General features: G+C 52.9%; 3 protein-coding genes across 3 annotated transcripts; 2 read left to right on the top strand and 1 right to left on the bottom strand.

Annotated features, from left to right (window-relative positions):
* Nucleotides 1-3,591: 3,591 nt before the first annotated feature.
* B0H18DRAFT_957023 (uncharacterized protein) lies at nt 3,592-5,617 on the bottom strand (the record flags this gene model as incomplete). Its single annotated transcript, XM_048042534.1, has 9 exons — nt 3,592-3,642; nt 3,689-3,766; nt 3,816-4,252; nt 4,347-4,417; nt 4,501-4,659; nt 4,721-4,869; nt 4,928-5,106; nt 5,160-5,482; nt 5,514-5,617. 9 exons carry the CDS (start codon nt 5,615-5,617, stop codon nt 3,592-3,594), a joined length of 1,551 nt encoding a protein of 516 aa, XP_047890334.1.
* A 253-nt stretch (nt 5,618-5,870) lies between these two features.
* On the top strand, nt 5,871-9,037 carry B0H18DRAFT_880929 (uncharacterized protein; the record flags this gene model as incomplete). The annotated part of the gene is made up of 9 exons (XM_048040810.1): nt 5,871-6,018; nt 6,069-6,574; nt 6,633-6,828; nt 6,897-7,125; nt 7,174-7,306; nt 7,364-7,539; nt 7,599-7,695; nt 7,765-8,286; nt 8,411-9,037. The coding sequence occupies 9 exons, from the start codon at nt 5,871-5,873 to the stop codon at nt 9,035-9,037; spliced, it is 2,634 nt and encodes an 877-aa protein (XP_047890333.1).
* Nucleotides 9,038-12,371: 3,334 nt separating this feature from the next.
* Nucleotides 12,372-12,637, top strand: B0H18DRAFT_1023817 (uncharacterized protein). Its single transcript, XM_048029663.1, has one exon. It carries the CDS (start codon nt 12,451-12,453, stop codon nt 12,631-12,633), a length of 183 nt encoding a protein of 60 aa, XP_047890332.1. The 5' UTR covers nt 12,372-12,450; the 3' UTR covers nt 12,634-12,637.
* Nucleotides 12,638-14,045: the final 1,408 nt, after the last annotated feature.

Raw genomic sequence — 14,045 nt, 5'->3', positions numbered from 1 at the left:
ACTATGTGTCATGGCGCGGTTATCCTTCGTCAGCCAACGAATGGATACCGGAACGGAACCTAACCGGAACATCAGATGATCTCCTCTTGGAGTATAAGACAAAGCATCGCATTGGAGTCGTCCGCATCGACTTCAACCACGAAGACGATAACCCACTTCCAGTCCTCTGAACCTTCATCGTCTCTTCGTTCCACTCAACATGTCTCGCTTTGCCGTCGCCCGCACTCCCTCTCCCATCCTTCCCACTCCCCTCCTCGCCGAAACTCGTCGACTCTTCTCTGAACGACCCGAGTTGCAGGAAGCCCCCGACACCCGCGTAAACTGGAGGATGGTCCACACCTCTTCCTTGACCCCGACACCCAGCTCATCGACCTCGCTTACCCACCTGTCGAGATTCCCCTCACGAACGCGGAACAACACGACTCCCTCGACGCATTGGTTGGCGTGTACGACGCCATAACCGAGGTCACGATAAGGAGACATCTACGTCAGGACATCGTGGCCGAGTTCTTAGCGTACGAGAGAGACGCCGTCGGTGCGCTCACCGCGGCTCTTGAAACATTGGAGCACACACGTTTCCCGGAGCTCCTCGCACACAATGATCCTGAAGCACGTGACCCCACGAACCTTGTGTATCCTGGAAGGGACACGACTCGTGACGACCTCGTCCCCGAAGCAGCACGAGCCCTCATCGACAATAGAACCGTGTGTTTCCTGGGGTGCAACAACGAGCAGCGACATCGAATTCTCGACTGCTTCCTGTATACCTGTCCCAAATGCCGACGTACGGCCCCAGGCCATACGAACCGCGCATGTCCCCAGGTGGGACCAGCGACGACGCACGGTCGACGTCTCTCCGAGATCCTCGCCGCCGATATCCTTTCCGAGTCGCACCTCGTCCGGCTCACCAATGCTGCTCAACGAGGAGCACGACAACTCGCCGAAGAAACCGACGAGAATAATCTTGCTGAACCGTACTCCCTTCGTCGACGCGCTTCTCGTCGTCGCCGACACCTCGAATCATCACCCTACCCGACGGCTCGATATTACGCCGTAGCTCGAGGCCGACTTCCGGGAATCTACCGGATAGGTGCGCACGCGATCCTGAGCCGCTTGTATCGCTCCGGAATACGAGGAATGGTATTTGACACCTGGGTGGAGGCCGAGAACTATATGCATGAATGGCATATAGGTCCGTTCTACGACGAGGACTACGATGAGACGAACCCCGACGGAGGACTTCGTGGAATCCTACCATCGGATCTCGTCGCACGCCCTGTACGTATCCCTACGCCACCTGCACATCTGCGTCGACCTCAAGGAATCCCTCCGCCCCGACCCCTATCACGCATCGTTTCACCTCCTATGTCGCAGTCGGAGGAAGACTTCCATATAGAACCTACACGCGCAGAACTGGCGGATGCGCCGCCCAGGTATTCCCAACCTCCAGCATATTCCGAAGCAGACCGCCTCGCCGCACCAACACCTCGACCTTCTTCATCGTCATCCATGAATACCGACGGATTCTTCACGCTTGAGGCCCAGCTTCTCGCTCAGCAACGAGACGAAGGTCCACGAGCATCCACGTCCACACATGCAGAAGAACTCGTCGATCAAATCTTTGGTCGACGAATCCTTCAAGTCGTTTACGGTCCAGACGGGGAAGTCGTAGGGTATTCGGTTGGTATCAATAGCGATGATCCCAATCGCACCTTCCTTACCCCTCGGAAGTACCACCGGCCGTCGCGACTCGAAACACCAACGCCGCCATATACAGAATCCGTGCCAACAGACGGTCGGCAAGTATACCTCATGTCGGATCTCTTCAGGTGCTGGTCGAGTCCAACGAGGAGTCTCACTCGGTTGAAGACCAACCTTCGAGTCGAGTACCCTCTCCTTGGGACTTCAACGGTGACATCAACGACATGTATGCGGACGGTAACGACGGTGGAGACGAACAAAATCCTGAGGCTTAGTGGTCAACGCGGACGTCGACCATAGGAAGGGGCTTATGTTACAAGTCGCCATGTTACGTACATTTTCATTTTCTTTTACTTGTTATCTCTAACCACCTCACGTGCATGAGGACCGGTTATGTACTGTACCGCACCCGGACTATCATGTGATAGCTGAACCCTGCTGACTCCTTTCTTCGTCATGATTACCGATTCCTTCGTCAGCGATGACATATCTTGACTCATGCTTACTGTACGCCTTGACTCAGACTCATTCGTTTGTATATATACCTGTACAGTAGAGGTCGGACTCTTCAGTTCGACCTGGTTAGCAATCGACGCTAGCTTTCTCATACCGCTACCGCTTCGGAACTCGACTAGGACGAAGGGACTTGCGTCCTTCCTAGGTCTAAGATACAGAACTCTTCCTTGAAGTTAGTAACCTTGCAAGCTTGTGGCTTGTAGTGTTCCACTCGCCTAGCTTCGCGTAACAGCGAACCTAGGATATCTCCCTGGTTGCCATCGCGGTGAAAGACCTCGTCGAGGTAACGCATCAACTCGTCGATCTCGGGGAACGACCTAGGAGCAGGAAGCGTATCGTTCGCTAGCAGGATGGCCCGGCTGCGGGACTCGAACAAGAATCGCTGTTCGAAGGTCGGTTCGATGGTTCGAACGATAGTCTAAGTTCGGAGGCACGTACAATCATCCAACGGACTCCGTGGGCCCAAGCCAGCCACTCTCCGGGACTGTTGGCATCGTATCGCGGCTCGACAAGTCCCTCGGTCTTGAGGACCTCTAGGAGGCGGTAGTAGCGGGCAGCATACACTTCGGAAGTTGGGTCGAGGTGCGGCATGTTCGTGTAAGTCAGGCGAACTCCTGCAGCTGTCTCATATCTTCGAGGACTGTCACCGGCCCCGGTTATGACCTTCGCCGTTCGGGGACGGTCGCCCGTTATGCGGAACCTGCGGAAGGCCGAGTTGGATTCTCTCATGTGTTAGTAGGTCCGGGTCGAGCGTTGTGACATTCTCCGATTGGCTGTTTTCCTTATCTCTTTCATTCATCATGTCTTGTATTTCTCTTGGCTCTCTTGGTCTTCGGACCGTATTTTCCTGTATATACTCTGGGACTTGTTCCCTTCGAATCTCAGAGACCCCCTTACCCTCTCAATCTCACCTCGCACCGGCGAGGTTCGTCAGCCAGTCAGTACGTTCGAAAGTCAGCAAGTTCGCCAGTCAGCCAGTACGTTCGAAGCCAGTCAGTCAGTCAGCCAGTTCGTCAGTACGTTCGCCAGCTCGTAGTTGCCCCGAGAGGCTCTACACTTCTTCTCCTGCCGTCGCTCGCCTTCCTTGTTACCATTCGTTCGACACGTCTGTCGAAACCCTCCTTCCTACCCTCGAGGCTTAGCCCTCGCCTTCGAACAGTCTTCGACATCTTCGAAGCTCTCCCACGTCGTTCGGAGTCTTGTCCGTCCTCCTCCTTCTTACCTAGACCACTGTACAGTCCCCCGTACATCTCATAGACTCAGAGGCCTCACATACCACTGCTCGACCTCACGGTTGGGTTTTTGTGTGGCTTTTGTGTTCTTTTCGGTCGCGTCACCGGGTGAAGCCACTGCAAATGTGAGTCAAACGAAGACTCACCTCGGAATCGTAGACGGCCCAGAAAGCAAGCCCTTGGCTTCGCACGACTGCACTATTCGCATAGGCTGCGATCTTCGCAGCTGAGCCATACACTTTGGCGAACTCGTCCTTCACGAACGTCTTGATCCGAGAGACAAAGCGAGCGCGCCAGTCGTTGACGGCTTGGCGCGCCTGTACAATGCGTCAGAGCATAGAACACACTTTCACGGAGTCGACTCACAATGCGATAGACCTTATCCGACCCATCAACCACATATTGTTCCTCCGGCCAGAATCTATCTACAAGACCCTGCACGAGGTCGACAAGGAGGTTGTCTTCGGCGGGGTTTTTGCCACTTGCATACGCCCAGGGCTGCTCGCTTTCGCCGATCAGCTGGAGCATCGTCGGCACAAAGGCGTTCTTCCAGTGCGGCTGAATGAACTTGGGTAAGGCGTGGACCGAGAGAGACTTCTCGTCTGGGACGGCACCCTTCGCGCGTCGCTTCTTCTTCGTACTCCCTCCGAACTGCTCCTCATCGACCCCTTTCCCCTTCTGAAAGACCTGCGCTAGCTGAGCATAGCCACGCTTCGCAGGTCCTGAGCCAACGGTAACGTCGTCGTCTGTGAACCCTCCGATGTGTTCGATCGAGTCCTGACGTCGGCTCCATTTGGCATTGCCTGCGCGAAGAGCGGCGGCAGAAAGCCTGGGCGTCGGCGTACTCCCCTGGCTGGACGACGCTACAGGAGATGCTGACCTTGCAGAAGAACTGACCTGTGACTTCGGTGTTTGTGAACGACGTGACGCGACCGCAGTCTTCCAGTCCGCCTTCAAGCCCATAGTGTCTGGAAGGTCGAGCAATATAGGAGGAAGAGATGGCTTCGATGTCGTGGCTCGGTTTGCGGTAGCCGTGGGCTTGGATACGGACTTGGACGCAGGCTTCGGTGCAGGCTTGGACACAGGCTTCGGTGCTGGCTTCGGTGCTGGCTTCGGTGCTGGCTTCGGTGCTGGCTTGGACTTGGATTTGGATGTAGGCTTGGGCTTCGTGGTCGATTTTGAGCTCGCTTTCAACGTCTGTCCGTCCTCGCTGGAAATCAAGATAACGCACATTAGATCATCTGATCTTATCTTAATGAAGGCAAACACACCGCTCCTCGTCCTCCTTGTCCGCCTCGTCCGCCTCATCCTCCTCTGCCTGAGTAGCCTGGATCTCCTTCGCTCTCTGGATTTCACCCAATATCTCCTCCCTACGCTCTTTGTTCGTCTTCTTCTTCTTCGCGCTGGACTTCCGATCCTCCTATGAATGGCGCCCGTAAGCACTCACACTGTACAAGACCTGATATGGCGCCGCTCACCTTGGTCTTTTTGCCAGCCTTCCTCTTCGTACCGGTGACAACATTGCCATCAGATTCGTCCGAATCATCTGAATGTGCAGGCTGAGACTCGTCGGATCCGCCATGCTCGCTCTGCACCTCGTAATCATCGTCGTCCTCGTCCGACTTGGAGGCGGCTTCCGCGATGTCTTCTCCTTGTCCTATGCAACACAGTGAGTGATCCAGAATCTGAATTATATGTGTGTTTACTCACCTATATCCTCCATAGCAGCATCTTCGTCGTCAAAAATGTGTTCCATGGTATCCTCATCACGACGCGACTTCAGGTTTTGCTCGAAGCTGGCAAAACTCTGCGTCTTCCGCTCAACCTCGAGCTCCCGCTGTTCAAGCTCGGCTTCCCTGCGTTCGAGCTCGAGCTCCCTTTCCGACTGCTTCCTCTCCGCCTCCTCCTGAACCTCTGCGTTCGTCCGCTTGCGGAGACCTGCTGAAAGGGCCGGATGTGGATTGTTCGTACGACGGGTGGCATAGCGGCGTGGCGGCTCAGCGGCGTGGCGGCTCAGCGGTAGCGTCCTCTTCCTCTGTTGGTGATGTCGTGGCTTCTGCTGACAGCGAGACAGCGACAGGAGTTGTCATGGGCGCGTCGTCCGGCTCGGTGTCCTCGATGTTCACGGTCCTCGACCTCAAGGCCCGTGTCTGGGCGGGAGCCGGCATTGCCCCGACTGTGAGTGCTGAGGCCGTCGATGTGCCAGAACCTAGGACCTCAAGCAGGTAGACGGACGATGCCACGAAGTCTGGCGGGAATTTCCGAACAGGGGAGGCCTGCCGTTTTGGCACGAGGGCACGCCGGCAAAGGTGCGCACACAATAGTGTTTGTATTATATTTGTCTCTGTTGCGTGCGCCTTTGTACGGGACGCTCTCTCCCTCACGTACCACGTAACAATCTACCTTATCAATTTACAAAACATGCCCCAACCCCACCACTACTGGTGCACTATTTGCAGCCAATCCTTCCGTTGTCGCCGCGGCTTCACCTCCCACAACTCACGTCGACACAAGCGATCTAAGACTGGGCTACCGAGGTCGACATTCCGATATCATCCTCATCTGAATGGTATGTCGTCGTCTATCTTCGCCTTACTGTAGCTCACTTCATTCACATAGGTCGACCTTGCGATTCGGAAGGTATCTTCCTTCCTCCTGGTGCACCCCCTCCAGAACGAGAGCCAATCGACTCATACGCGCCGTTCGAGAACCGTCCAGCCTTCCAATTCGCCGAACTCCTCTTCAAAAAGATGCAGGCATCGCAAGGTGACGTCAACGAACTACTAAGGAATATCGCGGCATACAACGCCATGCAAGGCGGTGGTGATCCGCCGTTTGAGGACACAGAAGATCTCTACAAGACTATTGATGCGATTCCGTATGGCAACGCGCCGTGGGAGTCATTCACAGTTCGCTACACTGGGCCTGTGGACGAGGACTCACCGTCGTGGAAGCGCACTGACTACGTCGTTCACTGCTGCAATGCCCGACAAGTTGCTCGGAACATGATCGGCAACGAGGACTTCAATGGCCGGTTCGATACGACTCCTTATCAGGAGTACAGCGCCCCTAATACCACACGCTTCTCGAACTCAATGTCGGGGCAATGGGCGTATAGACAAGCAGTGAGTACTGCGTATCACGAAGTGTATCTACTCTCAATGATGCCCTTCACAGACGAAGATTGCGGAGGATCCAGAGAGCCATGGATCGATGTTGTCCCCGATGATCCTCGGCGCTGACAAGACGACTGTATCTGTCGGAACTGGCAATTCGGAGTTCCATCCATTATACATGTCAGTGGGCAATGTCCACAACTCGGTCAGACGTGCACACAAGGATGCAATTATCCCGATCGCTTTCTTGGCGATACCGAAAGGTATGTCTTTTTACCACAGGCTTCCTTCATCGAAGCGAGGAGATCCGAGCTCATTGACTTCGCCACAGCTGCACGAGGCGAAGCCGAGACTGATGAGTTCCGAACGTTCCGCAAACAGCTGTACCACGCGTCAATAGCGCACATCATGTCGCCACTGCGGCCTTATATGGAAACCTACGACGTTGTATGCTGCCCCGACGGTCACTTCCGACGAGTGATATATCAACTCGGGCCGTTCATTGCAGATTATCCCGAGCAAGTCGTCCTATCAGGGATAGTGACTGGGTGGTGCCCGAAGTACACATCTTTCTTCTCTTATTCGTAGTGTTGCTCACCAACTGATAGGTGTCTCCTTCCTCCCGAAGATCTATACAAAGGTGGAGGAGACCCACGCTGTCGTGATCACACCGAAGAGGTCATCAATACATTCGATGCTGACGAAGTCTGGATCGCATGGGGAATCGACGCGAACATCATAGTATGTCAAGATGATCCAATGTTACAATGATTACGTTAACATCTGCCGTTTTCCAAGCCGTTCACGACGTACTTCCCCCGTGCCGACATCTACGAACTCCTCACCCCTGATCTCCTCCACCAGCTCATCAAGGGGACCTTCAAAGACCACCTCGTCGACTGGGTGGAGCAGTATCTTTACCTCGTGCATCCCAAAGTCGAAGCTCGTCGAAGAATGGATGATATAGACCGCAGGTGAGAGCTTCCTAATGTCATCTACCTATCAAATCACTGATACTATCACTTATCCGAAGGATTGCCGCTGCGCCTCAATTCCCAGGACTTCGCCGCTTTCCCGAAGGACGTAACTTCAAGCAGTGGACTGGAAACGACTCGAAGGCCTTAATGAAGGTGAGTAAATTGATGCCCTATTCCGACGTCGTTCCGAGAATACAATCTAATGTCCTTGTGTCACGGAAGGTCTACCTTCCCGCCATACAAGGTCATGTGCCGGACGATATGGTTCGCTGCTTTGCGGCATACCTAGACTTCTGTTATCTGGCTCGACGGTCTGCTCATGATGAAGGTTCTCTCGCGGCGATGCAAGAAGCCTTAGATCGCTTCCACCGATATCGTGTCATATTCGAGACTGTTGGCGTACGCCCTGAGGGTTTCTCGCTGCCACGACAACATGCCCTCGTCCACTACATTACTGGCATTCGACTTTTTGGTTTGCCCAACGGTATATGCTCGTCGATCACCGAATCTAAACACATCCGTGCGGTCAAGCAGCCATGGCGACGATCGAGTAGGAATAACGCTCTGCTCGAAATGCTTTGCATCAACCAACGCCTCGACAAGCTCAGTGCCGCGCGGTCAGTCTTTGCCAACCGGCACATGCTTGACGGCGACGTCCTCGCGGACGCGATGAACGTGGCTTTCGTAACCGAAGATCAGTTCGCTCTTGACAACATTGACGAGCCGGAGGAAGAAGCGATGGACGTAAATGGTGCTGTGGAGGGTGTCGTCGAGCTTCCAATGCGACAAGGTAAGTTGAATTCACTCACTTAGTGCAGCTGTGTATTATACTCATACGAGTCTAGTCTATATGCGCCGTGTTGAGGAGCTTGCCGCCGAGTACAAACAGCCAGACCTTCTCGTTTTGCTCCGCCGCTTTCTCTTCGACCAACTGTATGCCACAGACGAAATCGACTCAAGCATGGTGGACCTATCAGAATGTCCGCAATTCCTCGGGAAGATCGCCGTGTACCGGTCGGCGAATGCTACGTTCTTCGCGCCAAGCGAACTCTCTGGTGATCGCGGCATGCACCGGGAGCTCATTCGGTGCAACCCTTCTTGGCGCGGCAACCCGCGTTACGATACAGTCCTCATTGGTGTTGACGCGGACGAGCCCGGCATGAATGGGATGGCTGTCGGTCGGGTCATGGGGCTGATGGCGGTCACATACAGTGGTATACGCTATCCGTGCGCACTGATTGATTGGTTCGACGTCTTAGAGGATCCAAGCGATGTGACTGGCATGTACGTCGTTCAGCCCGAGCTCGATGATGATGAACAGCAGGTATCGTCTATTGTACATTTAGATAGTCTATTTCGTGCTGTTCACCTGATGCCACTGTATGGAGATGCTTCGATACCAGTCGACTTTCATTTCTCGTATAGCCTAGATGCATTTGAATCATTCTATGTAAATAAGTACAGTGACTATCATTCACACGAAACTATATTTTAGTCTTCGTCACTGTTATTTGCATTGATTTGGATCTGTCTGAACCCATCTGAACCTGTCTGATTCCTGAACCTGTCTGAACCTGTCTGAACCTGTCTGACAGAGTCTGACACCTGAAATGCCCTGATGCTCTGAGTGGTGCATCTCAGATGGGCAGATTGTCAGGACTTGCCCAATTTGCTGATGCACATCCCGTTATGACTCTTACGCGGAGGCAGAGGGCAATAGCGACTCTATAGGAAACTTCAGTTATCCGGCCCGCGCCTTCCTTTCACTGGCTGTTCGATCTACGACGTAGGCATGTATGGACTTAGTAAAGTCACATTTAATGTACGCCGTGCCCGGGGCCCCGCACACCAATGCAAGCGTGAACGTACGACACATCATCTGTTGTAACCACTTAGTAGGACTGGGACCTCCGTCCTTTCACGTCAGTCTGCTTGGTTCGGAAACTTGAAGTTACACCTTCGATCCGAATGTATCTTACATGCCGGTGAGCATGGCTCGAGTCGCCGGCACGACTGTCGCTGTGTTAACCTGAGCATTCTAGCAGAAGTTCAACGTCGTCCTCACCCGGCTAGGTCAATCACAGCGCTGTACAGGTCTTACGAAGACGCGTGAGATGAGACCGCAACAGTGTCCTAGAACCAGTCTGTTAGGATAACCTGGGAGCATATTGTGGGCATGTAAACGTCCGAATGGGATCTCACGTTCTGGATCCGAGTCACCCCCGAGTTTGCCAGAATAATGCGATCACTGGCAGGGGTGTCTGATAATTGATGGCGACAGTCAGCGATAGGTGAGGTTTGACTTTGTGGATGCCAAGGACTACATTATGTACTTGGGTACACAATAACCGTCGTCACTTCGAAACCCATCCCCAGGTTCTCTCTCGAGTCGACTAGTTCGGTCGGCACATGACGTCGTGGAAGGCTTCCGGGTCGATACTCGCGAGGTTGAAGTCAAAACCATTATAATTGCCTTGAACGGCGGAACCTCTATATATGTGTTCAAGTTGTCCGACTCGAAATATACAGGAGGGCCAGTACTGTAGCGACGTACCGACTCAAACCAGGCTGAAAGTCATGATTTACTCAGTGTAGGTAGGCAGTTGCCATAAGGGGTATGTCATGATTGCTGGCGTCTATTAGCGGCGGAAACTTGACTTGAATACAACTGCCAGCTCACTCTGTTTCCCAGTCGAGGGCCAGGCAACCTGAACGTGCAGACGGAGGTAACAGTGATAGTAAGACATCGATGCCTGTAACTTATGATTCCACTGGCATTGACCGTCGCTCTCCTCAAGGGCTCATATCACATTATGCCAGTGGCGCCCGCATCCGAGTCTGCTGTTTGACAACGAGTCCAGTTCCTGTTCAGTGATTGGAAGGGCGCCATTGAGGCTCAGGCACAAGAACATTTACTGACCCTCGACTCGGTCAGGCGGGACATTGCGAGAAGTACGTGGATACACTGGCTTTGAATGATGTGACTTATGTTTCATCAAGTACGCAGCTGATCTGCCTTGGGCCAGAAGATTGGCAGAGAGGAATGCGCAGATCAAACGAATCGCTCTGACGGATCCAGTTGCTGCACAAAGGGAGAAAGATTGGGACGCATGGTGACAAGTGGCGGATACGCTGCCCTACGTCAGTGCATTGCGTTTGCACGAAGACCCAGGTCGTACACGTAGTACGCACCTCATTCTCGAGGTGTTGGATTACACTCCGCAAGGAACGCATACAAAGGATAAGTTCAAGGTCATCGGATGTGCGGTCATTCGCTTGTCCGAATTTCTGAAGATGATAACGGGTGGCAAAGGTGTTGACCCTCAGGAGCTGCATCTTCATTGGCCAACGCAACCTGAACGGGGTGTCGCATTCTACATACGAGCGTCGCCAACCCGTGGCTTCGCCACGGGTTGACGGGGCGGTTCTTTCATTCACTGCTTCATGTCGCCCATAAGATTACAATGTTAATGCATGCCAGACCTGGGCTTCGCCACAGGTCTGGCAGTGGTTCTTTCATTCTGTGCTCCATGTTACTCCTACAATTACATGCTTGAGCCTGCCAGACCTGGGCTTCGCCACAGGTCTGGCAGCAATCTTTCATTCACTGCTTCATGTTACTCTTAAGATTACATGCTTGGGCACTGCCAGCCCATATCTGATTCATTCAATGCTGTGTGTTGCTCTTGTGGTTACGTTTTTATTCAATATTTCCTGGCCTGCAGTACACTTTGTTCCATATTTTTGTAGTCTTGATGTCCATAATCTGCTGCAGGGCAATTGTTTGATATTACTGTTTTCCCATTATTTCCCAGTATTGATGTGTCCTGTTTTCCCAGCACTGAGATTTCCTGTTTTCCCGGGATTGATATCTCATTTCCCTGGACTAATTTCTACTGTTTTCCCAACACTGAGGTGTGTTTTCCTGGTACTTACTCCCATTATTGCCAGTGAAATGTGCCTTCCCATTATTTCCCGTTACTGAGGTGTCCTGTTTTCCCAATATTGATTTTTTCTCATATTTAATTTCTACTTCCCAGGAGGAACCTATATACTGTTCTCTCTGTGCTAATCCACACTATTTTCCCTGGGACTGAGATGCCCTGTTCAAGTTTTCCCAGTACTGAGTCCTGACATTGCTCAATTTTCCCGTTACTCATGCTTGCCATTAACATTGATTTTAGGCACACATTTCCCTACTCAATCTTTCCCATTGCATTTCCTTTGTGGTCTTTCAGTGCTAATTTCCCGGCACTGAGATGACCTATTTCCCAGCACTGAGTTGTGATTTTTCTTCCCATCACTCAGGCTTCCCATTTATAACCTATGTGTGTTTTCTTCTACTCATTTTTCCGTCACTTCCCCCCATTTCACGCGGAAATTCAGCCTCGGGGACACCTCGGGCTGGCTCGCGCAGGCGCCCGCGGGCGGAAGACGCCGGGAGCTTATGGGAGGAGGGTGCGCCACATGAGGCCACACGGCGAACGTGGACGCCATGTGCGCTCCATGTGTGTTTCTCGTGGGCGTACGCGAAAAGCCACGCGAGTTACGCGCGCCACAGCACCACCCTCGTCCCACTCCTTTTAGACGAGCGTCGTCAACCCGTGGCTTCGCCACGGGCTGACGGGGCGGTTCTTTCATTCACTGCTTCATGTCGCCCATAAGATTGCAATGCTTGGGCCTGCCAGACCTGGGCTTCGCCACAGGTCTGGCGGCAGTTCTTTCATTCTGTGCTCCATGTTACCCCTAAGGTTACATGCTTGAGCCTGCCAGACCTGGGCTTCGCCACAGGTCTGGCAGCGGGTTTTCATTCACTGCTTCATGTTACTTTTAAGATTACATACTTGGGCTGGCAGCATCTGGATCATTCAATGCTATGTGTTGCCCTTGTGGTTACATTTTGATTCAATGTTTCCCGGCCTGCAGTACACTCTCCTGTGTATACATTTGTCTTGTGATTTTATAATCTGCTGCAGGGCATTTCTTCCATATTACCTCTGTTTTTCCCATTATTTCCCAGTATTGATGTGTCCTGTTTCCCCAGTACTGATATTAGTCTGGTTCATTCAATGCCATGTGTTGCCCTTGTGATCACATCTTTCTTCAATATTTCCCGGCCTGTGGTACATTTTCATTGATATCTCTGTCTTCTTCAAGTTGGTGTTTATTTCTTTGGTATTACTGCTGTGTTTCCCATTATTTCCTGGTACTTATTGATGTGTCCTGTTTTCCTGGTACCAATCTTCCTTATTTTCCCGGTATTGATATCTCATTTCCCAGGGCTGAGCTGTCCTACTTCCCAGCACTGAGTTGTGATTTTTCTTCCCATCACTCAGGCTTCCCATTTATAACCTATGTGTATTTTTTTCTACTCATTTTTCCGTCACTTCCCCCCATTTCACGCGGAAATTCAGCCTCGGGGACACCTCGGGCTGGCTCGCGCAGGCCCCCGCGGGCGGAAGACGCCGGGAGCTTATGGGAGGAGGGTGCGCCACATGAGGCCACGCGGCGAACGTGGACGCCATGTGCGTTTCTCGTGGGCGTACGCGAAACCCACGCGAGCATGGGGAGGGGCAAGCCCTGCGACGCCCGTGGCCGCTTAGTCAGCGACGCGCCACTGCAAACTTGGTCACACCTCGATCGTGTGGCGCTGGTGTGGCGTATACATCGCACTGATCGCGTTCAAGCTCTACAGGCAAGACATCTATCCAGAGTAAATTACGAGTACGTTATACTAAAATGTATGTTATAGTCTAACAATCTAGGTCCGAGTCATTATCATAGTCTATGTGGGATTCCCCTGCTCGTTGTGTCAAACTCGCTGTAATGCTGTCTGACTCAGATGTAGCAGTATTCGAAAGAGCCAGTGTACGGCGGGCCTCTGCACGCGCAATCGCCTTCCTCAGCTCTAGTAATGCCTCGGGCTTTTTGACCTTTTTCTTGTGCAAAGACGAAGGTGCGGGGGTCTCCTTATCGTCGAGCCGATAGACTTGAAGCTGCTGATCAATGTCAGGTCTGCGTAATTTCGCCAGGCCCTCCTCGTCAACTACGAACTTGACTGCACGCAGCTTGGCCTCCCGTTCATTTTCCTTGCGCTTCTTCTCCGCGGCCTCTGCTGATCTCTGCTGAGCAGTTGCCAGATCGTGCTCGACTTGACGTCTGCGGCGCTCGGCCTCGTGGCCACTGCTGTCAAAGGTACGTGCTTCGCGGCGAATATGTTCGTGACAGGTGTCGTCGAACATCTAACGCTCCCGCAACGCCTTGCATGGCGTCTCTGACCTTCTTCTGTGAACATCCACCTCGCACCAACATGCGCGCAAGCGACCGCGCGGCTGGCGTGTAAACACCCTTCCGCTTCAAACGAAAGATCGCTGGCCGTGACTTCGCCCTCTCAATCACGTTCGCGAGAACACGGGGTGCACGCTCGCTGCGTTTGCGAAGCTTTCGAATAGTATTTTGACAACCATGTAGCTTATCGACCATTCAAGGCTTGCGCTGCGTGT

Source organism: Fomitopsis serialis (genome assembly GCF_022376445.1).
Source record: "Fomitopsis serialis strain Sig1Antser10 chromosome Unknown B0H18scaffold_67, whole genome shotgun sequence".
NCBI classification, from domain to species: domain Eukaryota; kingdom Fungi; phylum Basidiomycota; class Agaricomycetes; order Polyporales; family Fomitopsidaceae; genus Fomitopsis; species Fomitopsis serialis.
Note: the sequence above shows the minus strand (reverse complement) of the source record. Positions and strands in the feature narration are given on the sequence as shown.

What these genes read in the sequence shown, in the direction of transcription:
- B0H18DRAFT_1023817 (XM_048029663.1), top strand. Translation starts at nt 12,451, where the DNA reads ATGTTTCCCGGCCTGCAGTACACTCTCCTGTGTATACATTTGTCTTGT.